Source organism: Narcine bancroftii, chromosome 6 (assembly GCF_036971445.1).
Source record: "Narcine bancroftii isolate sNarBan1 chromosome 6, sNarBan1.hap1, whole genome shotgun sequence".
Classification (NCBI taxonomy): domain Eukaryota; kingdom Metazoa; phylum Chordata; class Chondrichthyes; order Torpediniformes; family Narcinidae; genus Narcine; species Narcine bancroftii.
In genome coordinates this window covers 93043897-93068585 of record NC_091474.1, presented here as the reverse complement: position 1 = coordinate 93068585, position 24689 = coordinate 93043897, and the positions used below count along the sequence as shown (strand labels likewise).

The 24689-nt window shown below is 42.2% G+C and overlaps 1 protein-coding gene across 1 annotated transcript in view; it reads left to right on the top strand.

Annotated features, from left to right (window-relative positions):
- Positions 1–24464, top strand: part of opn4a (opsin 4a (melanopsin)) — a 38861-nt gene extending 14397 nt beyond the window's left edge. Inside the window, exons 4-9 of the mRNA XM_069888075.1 lie at positions 5629–5800; positions 9408–9569; positions 11579–11686; positions 13381–13558; positions 21817–21969; positions 24363–24464. Of these exons, the coding sequence (XP_069744176.1) occupies positions 5629–5800; positions 9408–9569; positions 11579–11686; positions 13381–13558; positions 21817–21969; positions 24363–24464 (875 nt within the window). The remainder of the gene's footprint in view (positions 1–5628; positions 5801–9407; positions 9570–11578; positions 11687–13380; positions 13559–21816; positions 21970–24362) is intronic.
- Positions 24465–24689: the final 225 nt, after the last annotated feature.

The following is a 24689-nucleotide window of genomic DNA, read 5'->3' as shown; positions in this document are numbered from 1 at the left end:
AAGAGGAAGAGGAAGAGTACAGGGAAATAGAAGAAGAAAAGAAAGGCAAGGTAAAGGAGGTACTTGCTCTTGTTAGAGGATACATGGAGTCATTTAAAGAATGGCAAACACAGGAATTCAATGATTTAAGAAGAAGAATAAACAACACAGAAAAGAAAATAAATAAAATGGATATGACCTTAACAGAAATGGGGAAAAAAATGGACAAGATGGAAGAACGGGCAATAGCAGCAGAAATGGAGGTAGAAGACTTAAAAAAGAAATTGGAGGAATCTAATAAAAAAACTAAAGAGACACAAGAATTACTAGCCCAAAAAATAGATATAATGGAAAATTATAACAGAAGAAATAACATAAAGATAGTGGGCCTTAAGGAAGATGTAGAAGGCAAGAATATGAGGGAGTTTATAAAAGAATGGATCCCTAAGGCCCTAGGATGTCCAGAACTACAGCAAGAAATGGAAATAGAAAGGGCACATAGAGCATTGGCCCCTAAACCACAACCACAACAAAAACCAAGATCTATTGTAGTAAAATTCCTAAGATATACTACAAGAGAAAAGGTACTGGAGAAGACAATGGAAAAAGTAAGAGAGGACAACAAACCACTGGAGTATAAAGGGCAAAAAATCTTCATTTATCCAGATATAAGCTTTGAACTCCTAAAGAAGAGAAAAGAGTTCAATGCAGCAAAAGCGATTTTATGGAAGAAAGGATATAAATTTACACTGAAGCATCCTGCGGTATTGAAAATATTTATTCCAGGACAACAAAACAGACTATTCTCGGATCCAGAAGAAGCACGAAAATTTGCAGAACAATTACAAAAATAGACTGAGGGATGAAGACGGGTAATGAGAGCAAAAATTATCACGATTGATATGTATGTGGGTAAAGACAAAAATAGACTGAGGGATGAAGACGGGTAAGGAGGGTAAAAATGACCACGATTGATATGTATGCGGGTAAAGAGGTATAAGAGTGAATAGAGACAATGGGCATATGTGAAAGTATCTGTAATTAGAGGAAAACATAGAGAGTATAGACAAGAATTAATAAGGGAAGGTAATGGAATAGAGAGAATAAGGAGGGAACTAAAAGAGTGACCTTTGTGACATATAAAAAACGAAATCTTTTCTGGGGGGGGCTGGGTGGGGGGAAAAGAGCGGTCACTGCAAAATCAGTTGACGCTTGCGAGTGGATTCGCAAATCCAAATGGAGAGGGGAGATGTGGTTGTCCGACAAGGGATAAAGGGCAACTCAGGAGGGGAAGGGGAGATTGGGGATAAAGAAGATAGAAATAGGAGAATAAGGAAAATGTTGGATGTTGTAGGAATGTTGTCTGGTAAAGAGTTGAAAATAAGAAAACAGAAATGGAAAAGGAGGAAAGGTAATGATGGAAAAACGGAAAGAGAAGATAAACAAAATATAAAATGGCTACGCTGAACTATATGACTCTAAATATTAATGGAATACATAACCAAATTAAAAGGAAGAAACTACTAAATTTACTGAAAAAGGAAAAAATAGATATAGCATTTGTCCAAGAAACACATTTAACTGAATTGGAGCACAAGAAATTAAAGAGAGATTGGGTAGGACATGTAACAGCAGCATCGTATAATTCAAAAGCAAGAGGAGTGGCTATATTAATTAGCAAAAATGTGCCATTTAAAATAGAAGAGGAAATAATAGATCCAGCAGGGAGATATGTTATGATAAAATGTCAGATATATTCAGAGCTTTGGAATCTACTTAATATATATTCACCTAACGAAGAAGATCAAAAGTTTATGCAAGATATCTTTTTGAAGGTAGCTAATACGCAAGGGAACATACTAATAGGAGGGGATTTCAATCTGAATTTGGATCCAAATATGGATAAAACGGGGAAAAAAATTAACAGGAAGAACAAAGTAACCAAATTTATAATTAAATCAATGCAAGAAATGAAACTTGTGGACATATGGAGGAAACAAAACCCAAAAGAAAAGGAATACTCATACTACTCGACTAGACATAAAACATACTCAAGGATAGACCTATTCCTGTTATCAGCCCACATACAAGGGAGAGTTAGGAAAACGGAATATAAAGCTAGACTATTATCGGACCACTCACCCCTGTTATTGGCAATAGAGCTAGAAGACATCCCTCCAAGAATGTATAGATGGAGATTAAACCCCATGCTACTTAAAAGACAGGATTTTAGAGAATTTATTGAAAAACAATTAAAAATGTACTTTGAAGTAAATACGGAATCAGTGGAAGATAAGTTTATACTATGGGACGCAATGAAAGCATTCATTAGAGGGCAAATAATAAGTTATGCAACCAAGATGAAGAAGGACTATAACCAGGAAACAGAGCAGTTGGAAAGGGAAATAATAAACATAGAAAAAAAATTAGCAATAAAGGAAGATACAACCAAAAGAAGAGAATTGGCGGATAAAAAAATAAAATATGAAACATTACAAACATATAAGGTGGAGAAGAATATAATGAAGACAAAACAGAAATATTATGAACTAGGGGAAAAAACACACAAAATCCTAGCATGGCAGCTTAAGACAGAGCAAACTAAGAAAATGGTATTGGCAACAAGGAAAAAAGACAAACAAATTACATATAATCCAAAAGAAATTAAGGAAAACTTCAGAGAATTCTATGAACAATTATACCGAACCGAAAACAAAGGGAAAGAAGGGAAAATAGATGAATTTTTGACTAAAATTGAACTACCAAAACTACAAATAGAGGAACAAAATAAATTAACAGAACCATTTGGAACAGTAGAAATACAAGAGATAATAAAAAATTTACCAAATAATAAGACACCAGGAGAGGATGGACTCCCAATAGAATTCTACAAAACATTTAAAGACCTAATAATACCGCCCCTCCTGGGTGTAATCAACCAGATTGATGAGACACAAAACTTACCAGATTCATGTAAAACAGCAATAATTACAGTGATACTAAAACAAGGGAAAGATCCACTCTCACCAGCGTCATATAGACCAATATCTCTGCTAAACACAGATTATAAGATAATAGCTAAACTATTAGCGAACAGATTAGCAGAACAGGTACCGAAAATGGTAAATTTAGACCAAACTGGATTTATCAAAAAAAGACGCACAACAGAGAATATTTGTAAATTTATTAACTTAATTCATGCAGTAGAAGGAAATAAAGCACCGGCAGTAGCAGTTGCTTTAGACGCAGAGAAGGCCTTCGACAGAGTAGAATGGAATTACTTGTTCAAAGTATTGCAAAAATTCAGTTTACCGGAGAAGTATATTAATTGGATTAAAGCATTATATAAGGGACCGTTAGCGAAAGTAACAGTAAATGGACATGTATCAAAGCAATTTAACTTAAGCAGGTCAACGCGGCAGGGATGCCCACTATCACCATTATTGTTTGCGCTAGCTATAGAACCACTAGCAGAATCGATAAGAAGAGATAATAATATAAAAGGAATAAAAATAAAAGACAGGGAATATAAAATCAGTCTGTTTGCGGATGATGTGATAGTGTACTTAACAGAACCAGAACTATCAATAAAAGAACTATATAAGAAATTGAAGGAATATGGAGAAGTGTCGGGATACAAGATAAACGTAAATAAAAGTGAAGCAATGCCTATGAATAACGCGGATTTCTCAAAATTTAAGGAGGAATCCCCATTCAGATGGCAAACGCAGGCAATAAGATACCTAGGTGTGCAAATAAACAAAAATCTAGGCCAATTATATAAACTCAATTACAATCCACTAATGAAAAAATTACAGGACGATTTAGAGCATTGGAAAGAGCTACCACTAACACTGATAGGAAGGATAAACTGTATTAAAATGAACATTTTTCCAAGGATACTATACTTATTTCAGGCATTGCCAATACAACTGACAGAAAAATTCTTCAAAGAGTTAAAGAAAATAATAAGGAGATTTTTATGGAGAGGGGGGAAACCGAGGATAGCACTAGACAAATTAACAGAATGGTATAAACAAGGAGGCTTACAATTGCCAAACTTCAAAAATTATTATAGAGCCGCACAATTAAGGTACCTATCAGATTTTTATCAAACAAGGGAAAAACCAGACTGGACGAGACTAGAATTAGATAAAATAGGGGAAAAGATACCTGAACACATATTATATAAATGGGACGAAAAATTGGTACAACATAGAACTTCTCCAGTATTACACCATCTCCTCAATATATGGAAGAAGATTCATGTAGAAAGAAATAAAATAAATTACCAAATACCAAAACTAATATTGACGCAAAATAAGCTACTCCCTTTTACAATAGACAACCTTGCCTTTAGAAAATGGGAAAAAAAAGGGATTAAAAGAATAGAAAATTGTTTTTCAGGAAGTAGATTCTTATCCTTTGAACAAATGAGAGATAAGTACAATATAACGGGAGATACAGCGCTGGCATATTACCAACTGAGATCCTACTTGAAAGATAAATTAGGAAGCAACTTGAGTTTACCAGAGGGAAGTAACCTTGAATATGTGATTACAGATACAATGTTAATCAAAAGATTTATAAAAAATATGTATATTAAACTGCAAGAAAAGGAAAATGAGGAAACAAATGGTAAAACTAAACAAAAATGGGAACAAGATTTAAATATAAAGATAAAAAAGGAAACATGGGAGAAGTTATGCTCTGGAACGATGAGAAATACAATAAATACGAGGCTGCGTATGATACAATATAATTGGTTACACAGACTATACATTACACCTCAAAAGTTAAATAAATGGGACCCAACAGTATCTGATAGATGTTTTCGATGTAAAAAAGAAAGGGGAACAACAATTCATGCAATCTGGACATGTGAGAGAGTAGAAAAATTTTGGGATGATCTCAATCAGATATTAAATAAAATAACAGAAAACAATATACCAAAGAATCCAGAGATCTTTCTCCTAAGTAACATAAAAAATAAAGAATTTGGAATTGACTTGGAGGATGCACAAAAAAGATTTGTTAAGATAGCCCTAGCTGTAGCAAAAAAATGTATTATGTCAACCTGGAAATTGGAAGATAATTTGAAAATACAACAATGGTATATAGAAATGAATAAATGTATTCCATTAGAAAAAATAACATATAGTTTAAGAAATAATATTGAAATATTCGAACAAGTATGGGAGCCTTACATTAAATACAATAGCGAAAACCTACCGGGAACAAACATTACCTAAGTTGATGGAAGGAGAAGAAAAGAAAAGAATGGACTCAGTAGAATTTCTGGTGTATTTTTGTTGAATGACAACATTGTCTAACTGAATTAATGCAACCTTGATTGTATAACTAAAATGGATGAGAGGGGGGGGGATGGGGGGGTGGCTTGGGAGGAGGGAGGGGGGAGGGAGAAAAAGTCACTGTAAATGTGTGGAAAAGAAAAAGTGTATATCATGGCTATTGTGATTTATGGTGTGAAAAATAAAAAATTTAAAAAAAAAACATAACATTGCCCTAGAGTGACAATCATTGGACAAACACCACCCTACCTCTTCTTCTCTCCCCCACCCGCGCCCCAGTTTCCTTCAATGTTTTCCTGGAAGAAAGATTGTTAATGTATCTTTGTGTTGCGCCAAGGTGCCTACGTGCCTGAAGGATTGATGACTTCCTGCACTTGGGACTATATGACATTCACACCATCTGTTCGGGCTTACACCATGCTTCTGTTCTGCTTTGTTTTCTTCATTCCTTTGGGAATCATCATCTACTGCTACGTCTTCATCTTCCGCGCCATCCTATCCACCAACAGGTGAGCTTGTGGGGCCTCTCGAGATTTATTTATCATCATGTAATAGTACAGAACATGTAATATTACACAAAGTTGCCTTCTGCCTTCCATTAGTGTTGCCCGGCACCCCTTACAATATGAGAGAACGTGAAGCAAAAGAGTCCCTTCGGAGTCGCTGAGTGTCCATGGGTTCACTTCCAGTGCCCCCTCACAGTGTCTGCAGACTTCAGTTCAATTCATCAGCCATGCAAGCTCCAGATCCAATCCACCAATACGATCAGGAAGCCTGAGGCCCTTCAGGAGCCCCTTTTATCCCCCATCAGCGCCCTCTCAAATCCAAGCTCTGATCCCTGGTGAGCCAGTGTCCTGCAGGTCCCTCAACTGCAAGTCGCCCGCAGCCATGCGGGTCCCTCAGCCGCCGGGCCCTTCGCTGGTCCGTGCTCATCGTCTTGTAGGGTCATATCCTCTGCTTCACCTTCTTAGCCAGGGGGAGGGAGGGGGCGTTCTCCTTGTTTCTGGTGCCCTGTGCTGCTCCCCAGTGTCTGCAACCACTCAAGGCCACTGCCACGTACAGTTTCCGCCATTTTGGGCACAGACCTGTGGTTGCAGGATTTTGGTTTGAAAACCACTGTCAGCTTCTCTGACAGGTCTTTTAATGCCTGGACTGAGCTGCAAGCATTAGGACCGGGTGGTTGGACCCTACGAATTCCCAAGAAATTAAATATGCTCACCCTCTCCACCTCTGATTTCCCCCAATGATCACTGGATCATACACCTCTGGCTTTCCCTTCCTGAAGTCAACAGTTAACTCCTTGGTTTTGGCGACATTGAGTGCAAGGTTGTTGGTGCACCGTTCAGCTATGTTTTCAATCTTCCACTTGTTGGCTGGCTCATCACCTTTCTTCATACAGCCCACGACAGTGGTATCATTGGTAAGTTTGTAGCTGGTGTTGTAGCTTCCAAATATTTTAAAATTTTAAAACCATAATAAGATCGATTGCAATAAATTCATATAGAGAAAATGTATAGGTAAAACCCCACACCCCACCTCCCTCTTCCTCCCCACTCTCCTCCCCTATATCTACCAACTAAAGAAAGATGAAAGGAGACCATCATATACAAATATTTAACTATTCAGCTGTGAAAACCAAGACGCCACACCAGAATGTATTGAGAGATTAAATCTTCAAACCAAGAATTTTTAAGTATGGGCATACAAAAAAAATGCTATTTATCCCTCAAATTATACGTTATCTTTTCAAGAGGGATATAAGATTTCATTTCAGTATGCCATCTTTGGATTCCTAAAATGAAATCAGACTTCTAAAAGATGACCAAACATTTCTTGGATACAGCCAAAGGAAAACGTAAAAATTAAATTTGATTCATAGTCAATCTTAATTTTAAATCAATCGTCTTAATGTCTCCTAATAAAAACAACATTGGATCAAATGGAAGTTCAACTTTTAATACTTTTTTCCAAAAATAATTTAACGAGGCCAGAGGACCACAAAACCCAACAGCAATAGATATTCACCAAGACAAATGGTTACTTAAACAAAAGTTGCTTTTAATTATCTTTAAACGTGAAAACAAAATCACACTTTAACTTAACTAACCTAACCTAACCCCCTTCTAATTCTAAGCACACATGTGTGTAATGTGTGTGCAAGTTCAGAAAAGTTCTTTGGTTCACTGTCCAATCTCACTTCTCATTCCTCCAAGTTCACTGGTTGCAGGCAATACTTATACTGTGAACAGAATTTAACATGTATAAAATTCACCAAGTTTTGGTGCTCGAAAGGTAAATGGTTACCACTCAGAAAGGTTCTTGCCAGTTTTCAGAGAGAGAATTGTTGTTCCTGGACACAAGATGATCCCTTTTTAATCAGCCACATCAGTGTCCTGCCGAAGAAACTTGCCCCATCAGGATTTTCCAGATGATAACCCCTTTCTTTCAGGTCACCACAGAGTTCCTTTTTGTTTCACTTATTTCAAGTGAAACATTAGGTAGCCAGTCCTCTCTTGTATGATCCACAAGGGCTTTGACCAGGCTGAACTAAGCAATCACAGAATGGGATTTTCCCCACAAGCTTGCCAGCTTGTCCTGTTCCAGTCCCTGCTGCTGCTGACTGTGGAAGTCGCGCTGTCTCGCTCTCTCTCAGAAAAGCTTGTTTGACTCCCTTTCGGCTTGCAAAAACCACATGACCCTTTCAGAACAGCAAACAGCACTCCCAGACAGCCTGTGGCTCCAAACCTACTCCTCAGAGTTCTTTCATCTGTTGTTTTTCAAAACAACAATCCGTTAGTGAAATCTCTTGGACACTCTCCAAAGCTTTTGCAAAGACTCTTAAATCTGTTTTAAAGTGTTTGTATGTGACCTACACTTAAAAAAAACTGCCCCAATTTATCTCCCAAAAACATATCTATAATTTGTCACAATATCCAAAAGGTCTTAACCTCAGAACAAGTCCAAGTACCTATCTCTTCACCACTTCTAAAACACAAATATGAAGAAATTAAATTGAACCTCTTTAACTTTTGAGGGGTTAAATATAATTGATGTAAAAAATTATATTGTACGAATCCATATCACACATTTTTAACCTGAGTCATATAATCACGACATAAATTTCTCCAAACAATTTTATCTAGCTTTCTATTCAAATCAGATTCCCATTTTAGTCTTGATTTATGAATATTTGGTTTAGACATTTTATTTTGTAATATCTTGTACATTTCTGAAATAAATTTGTTTCTCCTTTAGTAAGTAACAACTCCAAAGCAGATTGTCTAGGTAATTGTAAACTATGGCCTAACTTTTCCATTAAAAAAGCTTTTACCTGATGATAACAAAAAAAAGTATTGCTAGGAACCTCAAACTTTTCCCTCATTCAATTAAAAGATACAAATTTCCCCACTTCAAAACAATCTTCAACTTTTTAAATCTCCAGTTGATTCCATATCTTCAAAAACTGATTATTAACAGTAAAAGCAAAATGCTTTTTTTGATATAAAGGCATTTTCACTGGTGTTATTGTACCAAGTGACAGAGTCGTAGGTACAAAATGAGTCGAGCAGCCCTCTGATGCTCCGGTACTGATGGAGATTGTGGAGGAGAAGTTCTTACTAATCCTCACTGATTGTGGTCTGGAGGTGAGGAAATCCATGATCCAATTACATAGTGGGGTGTTGAGTCCCGGGTCTTGGAGTATGCAGATCAGTTTTTAAATTTAAATTTTGATATACAGCACAGTTACAGGCTATTTTGGCCCACCAGTCCGTGATGCCCAATTTACACCCAATTGATCTACACCCTCGGTATGTGGGAGACCCCTGTGTCTGCATGGGCTTCCTCCAGGTGCTCTGGTTTCCTCCCATCGTTTAAAACTCACGGGGATTGAGGGCAATCGGGTGTAATTGGCCGGCATGGGCTCATGGGCCTAAAGGGCCTGCGTGTTTAAATTTAAATAAAATTATGTATTTTGTGGACAGGGGAGAAAAGCAAGGCGAAAGAGTGGAACGTGAAAAACATTGGTTGGGAATTCTACATTCCGCACATAAACTGTGTAGAATTTGAAAAAAATATTCTTCTGTTTCAAACAAAACAAATTCTTGATTTCAACAGAGATGTGGAGAAAATTGGAGGAAACACACACAAGGAATCCCGGAAACAATTTCATCGGATAAAGAATGAGTGGAAAATGGCCAAAATTGCGTTGATCGTCATTCTACTTTATATCATCTCCTGGTCTCCATATTCTATCGTAGCCCTCACTGCTTTTGCTGGGTGTGTACGCTGATTGACACAATTCCTTTATTCATTGCCAGAATTCTTGAGATGTGTTAATAATATAGTTTTGGAATCAGTCGGAAATGGATTCCCATTCTCTGCTGATGTTTAATTGCCCCTGTAAATTTTAGCTCGAGGGTGGAGATCTGGGAGGCAGGATTTTGGGGGAGGGGGCAGAGTTCTTGTGATTGGCGGGCATGGCTTGGAGGGAGTTCCCGCGAGGGGAGGCAGCCAGGGCGGCTTGGAGGTTGCGGGGGTGGTGGCAGGTCGAGCGAGCGGAACCCGGGACTGCGACGGTGGAGCGGCCCCGTGAGTAGTGTGCCCGGGCCCGCCAGCCGATTAGGAAAGGGGGAGTGTGAGGGTTGATGACCGCAGGCCTCCATTGTCCTATTGCCGGAGGGAAGGGACTAATTCCCTGGGGTGGATGGTTACTCAGCGCTCTGGCTGTAAGCCTAAATAAAAATTTATTAAAAACAAAAAAATATTAATTTTTTAAAATGAAGAATGGAGATCTGGGATCGATCAGCTATGGATGTTGGGGTAGGCTTGTCAATGTTTACACATAAGAACAATGTACAGGTGCCCAAAATTCATATTTACTGCAGACACACAGGGACACATAATATCAACTACAAATAGTACAAATTAAAATTCCACAATACATCAAGAAAGAAAATGGAATAATGAGTGTAAAAGCACAGATCGATTAAATACAGTAAATGTCCAGACTGTCTGGATTTTCAGGATTCTCAGGGAGTACATCTGTGGCCCTTACGCACACAATACATGCAATCAATGCACGCACGCACACAAAAGCCAAGAGTTTTCGAGAAGTCAGGATTCTCGGGTGATCTGAATTTCTGGCATCCAGATTTTCGGACTGTTACGAAGACCCCAAAAACCAGCAGCAATAGATATGCATCACAACATGGGGGTACTTAAACAAAAGTAGTTTTTAATTATATTTGAACAAGAAAACAGAATTAAACTTAACTTATTACTTAACCTACTTAATCCCCCCTCTAATACTAAGCACAGGTGTGTGTAATGTATATTTGAGATTAGAAAAGTTCTTTGGATCACAGTCCAATCTCACTGGTTGCAGGCAATTCTCACAGAAGTTGGCATGAATAAACTTCACCAAGCTTTCGTGCTTAACAGGCAAATGGTTCTCTGGTTTTCAGAGAGAGATTCCTTTTCCAAGACATCTGCAACTGATTCCTTCTCAATCAGTCTTACTGACGAAACTTGCCCCCTTCAGAGTTCTCCAGATGATCCTCTTTCTTTCAGGTCACCTTTCAGATAGCCAGTCTTCTCCTTTGATCAGGCAGTCTTCCAAAAATTTGCATGCTTTGTCCTTCTGGAACTGATTTCTGTCTCCTCTCTCTCCCTCTTTCACACCCTTCTTCTTTGAGAGCAAAACTGTTCTCTCCCTGCCTGCAAAAATCACATGTTCCCAGGCACACTGTATGCTGCAACTTTGTTGCTCTTTAGCAAAAAGCACTCTTAAAAAGTCCTGCAAATATTCTGTGTTTGAAGCTGTTTGTGTGCAACCTGCTTGAACAATTCCTCCCAAGCCATCTCTAAATACTCCGTCACAGGACTTCTACTGTATTCACATTTGACGGGTGAAATCCTGCTCCATGGTTCATTATCATCTGATTGCACGAGGAAAACTCAACAAAACTGTCCTTGGTGCAAAACACGCACAGCCAGACATAACACACGTACGGGCCAACAATACACATGCAGAGCAAATATACATGGATAAAAAATAAATATCGTCTGAGGGTCAGAACGATCGATTCACTCAATCGTTCGGCATTCTCACTGCCTGTGGGAAGGCCTTAGCCTGGGGGTTGTGGCTCTGGTACTCCTGTATCTCTTCCCAGATGGGAGTAGCTGGAAGATGCTGTGTGCTCTCCTTGTGAGAACAGTGCCAAACATCAGAATCCTTCACTCCTGCAAGCAATGTTACTGCCGGTTTATTTACACTGTCTTTACAGGTACGCCAGCTTCCTTACACCATACATGAACTCCGTCCCTGCTGTGATCGCCAAGGCCTCTGCCATACACAACCCAATCATCTATGCTATCACTCATCCGAAGTACAGGTAAACTTTTTATTCCCCCTTTGTAATTCGGTGAAAGTGATATGAGTGGATCCGATGAATATAAATATATGCCCATCATAGCATTGAGATGGTTGAACTTCTAATGGAGAAGACTTACATTCAGGTGTACCTAGGTTGAAATGTCAAATACGTGAAAAAAAAATTTGAAAGCTGGAATTAGTAAAATCCCAAGCAGTCCCCTCGGCCCTGATCTCGTTTGGTTTATGTCCCACAATCACGTTGCAGATGAACTCGTGGTTTGGGGAAATATCTCAGAATCAGCGTCACAGCACAAACATTGATATAAACCATCTGACAGCAATAAAAATAAACTGGGCAAGAATAAGCAAAAGTCAAAGCGAGGCAGTGTCTGTGGTTCACTGATCATTCAGGAACTGATGGTGGTGTCCTTGGGTCATTGAGGGCTCGTCTTCAGGCTCCTGTGCCTCCTTCACAATGGTAGCAGAGTGAAGAGGACGGCCTGGGTGGGAGGGGTCTTTGAGGATAGAGGCAGCTTTTTTAAGACACCACCTCATATAGATGTACTCGATGGAGTGAAGTCTGGTGCCTGCGATGACACAAGCCTAGTTAATAACCCTCTGGAATTTTTTCTTGTCCTGAGCATTGGCACCTCCATATCAGGCAGTGATGCAACAGGCCAGAATCCTCTCCACCTGTCGAAGTTTTCAAGAGTCTTCGGCGATGTACCAAATCTCCTCAAACACTTCACAAAGTATAGCCACTGATGAGCCTTCTTCTTGATGGCATTAGCATGGGGGCTCCAGGACAGATCCTCAAAGATGTTGACACCCAGGAATTTGAGCCTCTCTCAAAGAAATATGCTTCAATACAAAGTTTCTAGGAGATGGCATTCCAGACAAAGAAGGGTCAACACTATTCTGTTCAACAAAACCTTCGCCCCTTTGAGAAAGTTTTGGTAATATCCCACTTGGAACAATGGCTCAGAAGAGGTGATGCTAATGAACACTGTTGGTGATTTTCCGTTCCAGTGTAATTCAAGATTCCTTTATTGTCATGTAATAAAACAGATGTAATATTACACAAAATTTCCTTTAGTGTGCTGCAAGGCAAAAATTCACCATCAGCAGAAGTGACCCTTACAGTCGGAGAAAGAGAAGCAAAAGAGATTCCACCCATAGTCACTGAGTGTCTGTGGATTCATCTCCAGCACTTCCACAGCCTGACAGCTTTCAGTTCAAGCTGTTGGCAGCCCGAGCTCCAGATCTGAACCTCTGACACGATCAGGATGTCCTCAAAAGTCCTTGTACCCTCTGGTACCCCTTCCGCCTGGATCTCAAGTCAGTCTCCGCAACCTGGTGCAAGTTCCCTAATCGCAGTCCCCAGGCGCCCACAGCCTACGTGGGGTCCTCGCTTAGAGTCACCAACAGCCCTGCCGCCCATGTCCTTCAGCAGCAGAGCCCCTCACTAGTCACCGGCCCCATGGGGTCATCTCCTCTGCTTCTCCTTCTCAACCGAGAGATGGTGTCCCTCTTTGCTTCCCCAGAGTCTGTAACCCCTCAAGGTCGCTGCTGAGCACAGGCGCCGCCATCTTGTGCCCAGGCCCCACAATCACAGGGATTTTAAAATTAACCACTTTTGGCTCCTTTAAGAGTCTGTTTGGAACCAGCAGCAATTGGACAATCAGCCTCACTAACAGTGTTCTTTACTTTCAGACTGGCAATCGGGAAATACATTCCTTTCCTTCGATGTTTACTGCGACTATCTCACAAAGACTACCAGTTGGCAAGCAGCTACTCTTCTACTCGACGTTCTACCATGACCAGCCAAATGTCAAATTCAAATGCCAACACACGGTCCAAGAGTCGCCTCTCGGTATCAGACAGCGAGTCGGTAAGGAAGGTCTTTGCAATTGAAATCCTTCGAGATGAAGGGCGATATTTCAAACCTTCCCTCGCTTCCGTATTACAGTTTGATCAGAGTTGATCTCTCCCTCATTATTAGTTTTACTCCTTTCATCTCAACCAGAGTAGTTACAACCCTTTGGACTCCGGCCATTTTTAACCTCCCATTGCATGGTTGGGGTAGAAGTTCACGCCATGCCGTTACAGCGCCAGCTATCCCATCTAAAGTTCAAATCCCGCGCTGTCCGTAAGGAATTTGTACGTTCTCCCCATGTCTGCTCAGCTTTTCCCTAGGGTGGGGAGGGGCTCCGATTTTCTCCCACCATTCAAAATGCACAGGGGGGGTTGTAGGTTAATGGGGTGTTAGTTGAGTGGCACAGACTTGTGGGCTGAAATGGCCTGTTACCATGCTGTATGTCTACATTTAAATTAAGTATACAAAATATCACTATACTCCAAATGGGTAAACTACGGTACAAACCAGCTGGCGGGGGTTGAGGGGGGGGCAGTACTGTCAGAGCTCACTGGGAGTGCCGTTCTGGAAACTCGGAGGGGGCAGCTCTGCGGACCTCGGGGGGTGGGGGGGGTGGGCAGCTCCTGTGTCTCCTTGTCACTGTCTTTGGTGAGCTCCAGCATCTAAAAGGTTAGCCCTGCCAGCTGGTGGTTGGGTAGAAAACCAGTCCCTGAAAACAGGGACACCAAATGGTTAATTCCCAATATTATAGGGTTTCTTACAACTGGTTTACTACATAGCACAAAGTCAGTCATTCTTTTTTCTAAACCAAAAATAAACTTTATTTTAAGTAAATTATTTACATAAAAGAAAACTATTCAAAGTCAGCGTCATATCCATACATTTTCATCCCTATACAATTTTACGTTTACTTTCTATCCAGCTGTGCACCTTGTTGTTACCCTCCGCCCCCCCCCCCCCCCCCGTTGATTGAGGAACTTGCCCTCAGCCTCAACCCCTCAAGGCTGAATCATGGGACTGTGGCCCTTCCCCACTTCACCCACTAATTGGCTGCAGCAAAACCTCCGTGTGTCCCTCAGCACATCCTCCTGCAGCCTGGAATGTGCTAGTCGGCAGCGTTCCTTCCCTGACATCTCCGTGAGCTGAGAGACCAGGAGGTGTCGGGCAGACCAAAGGGTGTCTTTCATTAGATGTGTGTCTCTGTGTCCTCGGGAACATCCTGTCAGTCGGGCTAGGGATGAACCGTGAAAAGGACCCCTGCATCCTCCAACGTACATTCTCATCCTAGGTATCGACTTTGGCTCATATTCTCAGGGGCAGGGGGTTGCGGGTTTAAATCCTGCACCAGAGCTTTGCATGTCACTGTCAGTGTACAAGACAAAGTCCACAGCAAATGGAACACAATCCACGTCACCAAATTCTGAGAGGGAAGGGATTTTTTTTTTTACCCCCGGCCCCCCCCCCCCCCCATGCCCAGCATTTCTGATACTAATTGTCATTTGTGGGGCCTTGCTCTGCCATAATTCGACATCGCACGCTTTGCATCACAGTATCACCATGGTGACCAAACAAAGCAGGCTGCATTGTACTTAGTGAGACATCAAAGTCTGCTGAATGCAGTGAACACACAAAAATGCTGGGGGTCAGGCAGCATCTATAGGAGATAAAGCTAAATGCAGGCCTGAACCTAAAAGGTTCCTTGAAGAAAGGCCCAGGCCTGAATTCCTCCAGCATTTTTCCGCATTGTATTTAGAACACGATGAGGTTGTGCAAGGTGTGAAGTAAAGATGAGCCACTGATTTGCTCCAGGGCTCCCATTTTTTCACTTTTAATGCAAAGTTAAAATCACGTTCTGGTCAGTGAGTGGTTGTGATCATCTGGAATCAGAATTCATTGCCCTGAACAAGCCACGAAGTTCATCGCTTTATTGGCAGCGTCACAGGGCAAACATTCATATAAATCGACTTGCAAAAATAACTAAAAATATTGTGCGAAAAGTCAAAGTAAGGCAGTGTCTGTGGCTCATTATTCATTCAGGAATCTGATGGCAGAGGGGAGGAAGCTGTCCTTGTGCCGCTGAGGGCTCGTCTTCGGGCTTCTGGACCTTTTTCCCGATGGCTGGGGTGGTGGGGGGTTCTTGAGGAGAGAGGCTGCTTTCTTTAAGACACCGCCTCTTGTAGATTTCCTTGATGGAGTGAAGTCTGATCCGTGTGATATCACATGCCGTGTTAACAACCCTCTGGAAATGTTTCTTGTCCTGAGCGTTGGCATCTCTGTACCAGAAAGTGATGCAACCAAGGCACCCCATGATACACTCGGGAAAGTTTTTGAGAGTCTTTGGTGACGGACTGAATCCCCTCAAACTCCTCACAAATTATAGCTGCTGGTGAGCCTTCTTCCTGACTGCATCAACGTCATTTACTTGGAAATGACAAAGTGATTTTCTCTATTGATCAGAATTCACTCTGCAGGAGCCCACAGTCACCCGATGGGAGTCACGCAGATCCTGAGAAGTGGAAAAAAAAATTTCCATTTTAATTAACTCAATTTTCTGAGTCAATACACATAGTAACGATATTCAAATGAAACAGAGCTTGAAGAGGATTGGGAAACAGCCAGAATTTTACATAACAGTTTCAGAAGCTGTTGAAGCTTCCAACAACGTGACAGCTTCAACACAGCATCCACAGTAATCTGGAAGTCACAGGACAGGGAGTTTGGAAAAGATCAGTGAGTTGTATCGTGTGGAGTTCATCAAAGCAGTGAGAAGAAGAAAGCAAGTATCCTCTCAAGTAAAAGAAAAGTGAAGTGTGTGCAAATTGTACAAGCAAGTTTGGGTTGGCAGAAAGGGATGGTTACAATCCAGGAATAAAACACGACAGACGCTGTGACTGAAATAAAAACACAACGCTGGAGGAACTCAACAGGTCAAATATTGTCCTTCATATAGCAGAGCCCACCTCACTGACAAAAGACAAAGGAGGAAAAACCCAACACCCAACCCCAACCAACAAATTTTCCCCTGCAACTGCTGCAACCGTGTCTGCCTGTCCCGCATCGGACGTCAGCCACAAACGAGCCTGCAGCTGTGGACATTTACCCCTGCATAAATCTTCGTCCGCGAAGCCAAGCCAAAGAAGAAATAGCAGAAATAAAGATACATCACCAACGTTTCGAGCTTGAGCCCTTCATCAAGGTGTGAGCAGGAGGTGGAGATGGGAGGGATGGCACACCAGCAAACAAGGGGAAGGGGGGCAGGATGGCTCTGTGAATGGAGGGGGAAGGGTGGAGAACTGGAAGAAAGAGGATAGAGGGATAGGGGAGAACGAGGAGTGGGCTAGCAGAAATCGGAGAAGTCTGCGTTAGTGCCATCCAGCTGGAGAGTGCCCACCTGCAAAATCAGGTGTTGATCCTCTGATTTATGGGTGGTCTTGGCTTGACCGGACGTGAGGCCATGGACAGATATGCCAGCGGGGGAGTGGCGGCGCAGAAATGAATTGTTTGCCACTGGGAGATCCCCGTCAGAGGACAGAGCAAAGGTGCTCAGTGAAGCGATCGCCCAGTCCCTCCAATCAGATAGCATTGACATTGGCTTCTCTGGCTTCTGCCCGTCTTTTCCCCTTTCTTCCTCTCTTCCTAGCCCTCTTGTCTTCTTTTCTCCAGCTCTCCCTTCCCTGTCAATTTGCAGACTTCCTCCACCAACCCCCCCCCCCCCGCCTCTCCTGCCCCCACTCTACCATTTTGTTCAGGTGTCTGCCGACATTTTTCTCATACCTTGAGAAGTCCAAAACATTGGTGATGTATCGTTATCTTTGTTCTATAAAGTACGCTGTTTGACCTGCTGAGTTTCTCCAGCGTTGTGTTTTTACTTGATTACAATCCAGACTGTCTCTCAACTCTGGTGGCAAGAACATTGTTGTTTCCATAAACTTTTGACTCCAACTCTTGACTCCATTGTTAAACCTCGCTTACCGCTCTGCTGCCTCGCTGCGTGGCTCATTTCAATCAATTCACTGTTTCTCTGCAGTCGGTCATGCAAAGTCAAAGCGGTCTTCTTCCCTAAACAGACAGAGGAGCCTCTGTTGACAATGCAGCCAGCAGCAGTTGCCTTGTTCACGTGGGTGTATGTTAATGAGAACACTTTTGTTTTTAAGCACTCAAAGTCTCGATGACTTTTGGATTCTCACTCCCATGACCATTAAAGGTGAACACGTTACTGAATTCCCATCGCGATTCTCAGCAGATGAAAACCTTTCTCAGAAGCAAAAGCTCCGACGTTATGCAAGAGCGATGCATGTTACTATTGCATCAATTACATTGATTCCTTGTGAGTCTGATGCTTTGCCACTCATGCCTATCAATGTATCGGACAGTCCACCGTGGCTTTCTGCATTATTCTGTTTGATCTTTTCAGATGAAAGTTTCCAGCAATCCCTTCTCTTTCCAGGGAATCTATTACGCTGGATAACATTTTTATTTCCAAAAGGCTTGGCTTCCTGAAATAAAATATGGGATTATGATGGATAACTTCAAGCTGAATGCAGAGATCATTTCAGATTTGCTGCATCACATAGGATATTGGAGAAACATTTGATGAACTTTTATTGAATTTTGCATGTTTAATCGCATAATGTGCCTCTCAGCCAAGCTCTCCGGTTGACTGCACACACTGCACAGAAATTTTTGAGGAGCCCTGGGTTTGCCTTGCTCACCAATTTTACAACCGAAGTAGAGCTTGCAGGCTTTGTTAATACATGCGGCCATGCGGCGAACTTTGGGCCTTAACCGTATCCTTGCCACAAATGTAACAGTATGTTGCGCAGCTGTGGCCACATTCATTTTCCTGAAGATACTATTGTTAGTATATTCACTCTGCTATTGGCTGAAGAACATGGGCATCAACATGTGTTCAATCTATAATCAATGTAATGCACAGCATCTGTATATGTGAGCTGCTTTTAAAGCCTGTCTGCATCTATCCTGACTAAGGATGCCCAGGCCTAAGACCACATTTGCATAGCACCTGCATTTAGTGCAGGCCCAGGCCTGCTTGGACTGACCAAAACAGCTAGCTTTGTGGGCAATATGCTAGTGATTTCCAGTCATAAAAACAGGTTATAATCTCAAAAGAGGTACATGGTAGGAAAAGTTTAGGGTGCTTTTTTGTGATCGTCAGCCTAAAATCCATAAAATACACCCAAAAATGTTCAGGAAGCAAAATCTTCATGTCTAGTGTTGTTGATCTCGTCCTCTCCTTAATCTGCAGCTACCCCCCTGGGTCACGTCCACGACCAGGGGGTTAGTTTTCACATCAGCAAAGATGCTACCCAGTTCAGCCACTTCACCCCTCACCAATTCAACCTGCCCACCGACTTGTTTGATCTGGGGCCATCGTGCTTTCTTCCAGCTCAGCCATGGACTGTGGCGCTCTGCATGAGCTCGTGCTCTGGTCCCATTCCATGGCATCCAGCCCCCTGCGAGAAACTGAGCCAGACCGCTCACACTCCAGTGTCTCACTTCACTCAGAGGGGCTCCATTGCAGTGGCATGTTATTGTTTGGCCCTTGCATCCCAAAATCCTCATTCATTGTCCAGAGTTCCCTTTCTGCCCTCGTGCACTGAACGCCCTTCTATGTCCCTCTCCCTCACTGATTAATTTCCTCAATGTTTAAAGTCCACATTGTTGACTCCTCCTGGAGATGCTCTCCTTAAGTGGTCCCTCCGAATGATGATCTACCTTCCCTGGCCACGCCACCCCTTCCCAAATGGCCTGAACGGTTCACTGCCTTTTTTTGATAGAGGTAAACTTGAATGTAATCTTGGCTCCTTGTGCTGTTTCCACCTCTCAATTAAATGGAAGGTCTCCAGCCATCTCGGTCCCACTTTCTGGTTTGATCTCCTAATCTTCACTGCTTCCTATAAGGAAAATATATTCTGCCTGAGCATTACGCACGGAAATGCAAAGCTGTGTTCCCCTGGAGAAATTCACTTACAACCTAAGGAAAAAAAAATATGATACTTTCAAAAAGATTGGGCAGCCATACTGAAATTTCATGGGAGCACGACTATAGGTGGACCATCAATGTCTCGCTGCCCTGCCTACTCCTCAACCATTGGTGGGGTGGGGGGGAATGGGACAAGTGTACTCACAAGACTTACATTCCCATTAGAGACGAACTTTGTTGCATCGGACAGTGTGTATTGAGAGGTTGCAGATTGGTGATACCGCAAAGATTGAGACCGAAGATCGTATCCTTAGCGCATGAAGGACACCTAGGTTTTGTTGGTACCAAGCAAAACCTCAGGACCAAGGTATGGTGGCCAGGTTGTGATAAAGACGCAGAGAGATTTGTTAAAACTTGTCACGGATGTCAAATCACAAGTAGGAGTAATCCGCCAGAACCGATCCGGAGTACGCAACTCCCTACAGGACCATGGATCAACGTAGCTGTTGATTTTCTTGGACCTTTACCGACGGGTGAATCAATTATGGTAGTGATAGATTACTACAGCAGATACTATGAGTACGTGGTGTTGAAGTCCACAACCACTGAAAAAACAATACAAGCGTTAGCAGAGATATTCGCAAGATATGGATTACCTGTTACATTATACTCTGACAATGGTCCACAATTCATTTCAGAGACATTTGTGGAATACATGAGGACCACAGGTATCCACCATCATAAAGTAACTCCGAAATGGCCGCAAGCCAACGGGGAACTAGAGAGACAGAATCAGTCCATTGAAAAACGATTGAGGATTGCACACGCAGAAGGACAAAATTGGCGAGAAGCATTGCTATCTTATGTGGCTGTCTATCGAGCAACGCCTCATGCAACCACTGGAAAAAGTCCTGCAGAAGCATTTTTTGGGAGAAAAATCCGCACCAAAATGCCAGAAATAAAGGAAATCCGAGACGACCAGGAGATGAGGGACCACGATGCTGAAAAGAAAGGTGCAGCAAAGCTGTACACAGATTCGAAACGTGGAGCCAAGTACTCAGACATCATGCCAGGAAATAATGTTCTAGTGAGGCATGAAACTGGTGGTAAGCTAGACACACCTTATTACCATCAACCCTATACTGTCGTATCCAGAAGTGGCAGTATGGTGACAGTCAAATCTCCAACTGGAGTCCTGTATAAGAGAAATGTATCAGGTGCAAAAAGGTACCAGTCCAGAGATACATCGAGCGAAGGGGTTGAAAGGCCAATACGAGATGCTGAAACTGAGAGACCTGATGATGTTCCAGAGGCAGTTACCAGCACTCCTGATGAAGTGACTAGAGCGCCAGAAACACCTGAAGCTGTGGTGAGCAGTATTTTCGATGCTGAGAGTGAACAACCGAGAAGCGACGACAATATCGCAGGCAGGCCGAAACGAAACCGGAAAGCGCCCAAACGATACGAAGACTTTGTGCCATAGTTTTAATAAGAACTTTGGGACAGTATTTTAATCTTATATGATAAAGTGCATGTATGAGTGCTGTAGGAAGTAAATTTTATGTAGTTGAGTTATAGTATTACCATTAGTTACGATGATTGTAGGTTTCCGATGGATATTGGTAATTGAAAGTAAAGTTTATTTCTGATTAAAGGAGGGATGTCATGATAATGAATATGTATGAGATGTACCGGATGTCACGTGGTATGAGAGAGAGAGATAAGAGCACAAGCAGGAGAACAAAGGAAACTGGGGAATAAAGACACTGAGAAGTTTACCTGATAAAACTTGTGTTCGATGTTTTATTAACTTCACATTTCGGGCCACAAATATGACACCAACATCGAGGGAGATTCCAGTGATCCTCTCTGCCACTCTTATGGGTTGACCTCCCATCCATTTCTCTGCAGCAACCGTACCCACACTGTGATGCAGCCGGCCAGGACGCTCTCGATTGAGCTCCTGTGGAAGGTTGATGTAATGGTGGCCAGTAGCCTCACCCGCCTCAGTCTTCTCAGGAAGTTCAGTCGCTGTGGCACCTTCCTGACAGTGAATGACAAGTGTTTCTGTTTTAATTTCCGATTTCTAGCAATGTAGTTGCTTGATCTTTATTTAATAGTTTCATTTGGAATAGATAAATAGATGTATGTGGACAATTTCCCATGAAGGTCTTGTGTGGCTTGGCTTGATACAGGGATCGCTTCTCGGCCTTTTGGCTAAGATCAAATGTAGGCTTGACCCAGGCAACATTCTGAGGATTGTACATGGAAAATAATTCCTTGTAAATTCAATGTTTGGATCTTAATATTTTCTACTGTTTGACCTCAGGGCTGGACTGACAATGAGGCTGATATTTCCACCATTAATTCAAAACCTGTCAGCAGAGAAGTTTCCTGTGAATTCAGCAAAGATTCAGCTCTACAAAGTGACACGGAAGACCAATCAAAATTGAAAAGCAATGATTCGGGCATCTTCGAGAAGGTAATGAGTTCAATCATGTCTCAACAGTCAAGCTCATTCAGTAAAGATCAAGTTACAAATGGATTGAAGATCCATTGCGGGGAGACATCAAAGGGAACATGTTTCTCACTGAGTAATGAAGTTTTGTGCCCATAATGTTTCCAGCGGTGAGTCAGGAAGAATGTGCAGAAAGTGACTGATTCAAATTAGCCCAATTTATCTCATCACCCGGCAATTCTGCAGCTCAGATCATAGGGAAAGAAATTTAAACTTTAATCGAACAGATAATAACTCACAATATTGAAAGTACATGTGGTCTTTGGACTGATTAATTTTTTTAAAAATTAAATTTAGACGTATAGCACGGCAACATGCTATTTTGGCCCACGAGCCCGTGCCTCCAATTAACCGACATTTCAAACAGTGGGAGGAAACCAAGATTCCCGGGGGAAAAACCCACAGGGAGAACATACCAACTCCTTACAGACGGTGCAGGATTTGAACCCTCATCCTGGTCCTGGTTGCCGCACCAACCACTATGCCAACCGGGCCGCCCAAAGCTCGGTAGGGCATGTCCTCTATAGGGATTCCAAACGACTGGTGGAGCACAAGACTTCTTTGTCCTTGATTTTGAGGAATTGCCTCTGGTGGACTAATGCCGATCAAGATGATTCAGAGGGGAACCGTAGACCAGGCGATGAGCTCCGTGGATGGAGCTGACTCCAAAATCCACCCTGATGAGCAAGCTGGGAATAATTTATTGACCTCTAAATATCGGGCAGAACTATGAAATGCCATTGCAAAGGATGTCATTGGTCTTACGTAATTTAAAATTGATTTTGTCCAGAGGGAAATATGATAATGATTATCTCCATGAATTCTATTGGCTTCTCGCACTTTTGAAATGATTAGCATGCCAAGAGTTAACGTGACAATACCTTTCCCTCTGAAGAATTGCAGATGGATATATTGTCCTGGGAGCACATCTCAGTGGCAAATCTGGGACTACTTGGTGTACCCAGTGGAACATGGGGTTGGGAAACTTGCTAGATGTGTCCTTTTACATATGACAAATCCTTCTGGCTCTCTTTTTCCCTCCACTCCACACACATTTATTGCCACGGGTCATCCGTATGCTGCCAGGTCCGATCAATGTCTGATTCTCCCAGCCCCTCAGACCCCATGGCAGTGATTTCAATCCCTCTCCCATCCAATCCCTTGTCACTAATCCCCACCACCACCCTTGACTTGTGGATTGCCCTGTTGCTTCTACCCTTCTTCCTTCCCAGATGCTTGTTATAAAATTTTGGAAAACAATAAACAGTTGTGAAAGTGAAATCCAAATGCCTTCAAGGCAAAATCTCAGTTTCATTTCCTTGCTATTTAAATTTTTTAAATATTTTTACATTTTAAAACAAAATTTAGACATACAGCACGGTAACAGGCCCTTCTGGCCCATGAGCTCGTACCGCCCAATTACATCAATTGAACTACAACCCCCGGTACATTTTGAAGGGCTGGAGGAGACCAGAACACCCAGAGGAAACTCATGCAGACACGGGGAGAACGTACACAGACAGCACTGGATTCGAACCCGGTTCGTTGCCAGTGTAATATTTATGCACTGACCCAGTCGTTCTCAACCTTTTCCTTTCCACTCACATCCCACTTTAAGTAATCCCTATCCCATTGGTTCTCTGTGATGAGGAAGGGATCGCTTAAGGTGGGATGTGGGTGGAAAGAAAAAGCTTGAAAACCACTGTTTTAATCGTCCCTCATTGACTTGTTATGTGCATAGTTTCATAACGCCAAAGGAAATGGGCCAATGACAATTTTTCTCAAGCAAAATATTTCAGTAACAATTGGGTCTAGAGCAGTGGTTCTCAACCTTCCCTTCCCACTCACATCCCACCTTAAGCAATCCCTTACTGATCACAGAGCACCGATGGCATAAGGATTACTTAAAGTAGTACGTGAGAACCACTGTACTAACCAGATAAAATTCTTGCAACTGGGGCTCTTGCCGTTACAACTTGTTCCAAAACCCAGCTTTAAATGGATGGGCATAGAGATTCTGAACCTCAGCCTTTTGGGTCCACTAGAATTTTAAAGCATTGTTCTTTCAACAAAGCCAGGCTAACGGTGACAACATGCGATTTTATGGAAACCCTGGTGAATTGTCAGGCCAGATAATGCAGCCTGCATTGCAAGGAGCTTGCAACAGAGAAGTCAAATGTTGCAATATGTTGCTACTTTTAAATTAGATTAAAGCTGTGGGGGATCTCATGAAGCTTCATAGAAAACTGTAAGCTTTAAGGTTTAATTTGGCGTGTTGATTAATTTGCCCCGATCTGAAGAATATCACCCTCTGGAGATCGACAACCTCAGTAAAGGGTCTATCTGCTCTCTTCCAGACATCACTTGACATGGACAACATTACGCTGGTTGAAATGTGTCCCCAAGCTGATGGGAAACTCCCTGCCAAGGTATGTGGTGATCCGCTCTGTGACATTTGACGACGATCTTGGATGTCCTGTGTGGTAAATCCGTGGAATTTGTTGCCATGGGCGGTTGTGGAGGGAAGATCATGGGGGGTATTTAAGGTAGAAATTGATAGGTCCTTGATTTGCCAGGGCATCAAAGGTTCTGGGGAGAAGGCCAGGCAATGGGGCTGAGGGGGGGAATGGATCAGCTCATGGCCGGGCAGACTCGATGGGCTGAATAGTCTATTTGGGCTGCTA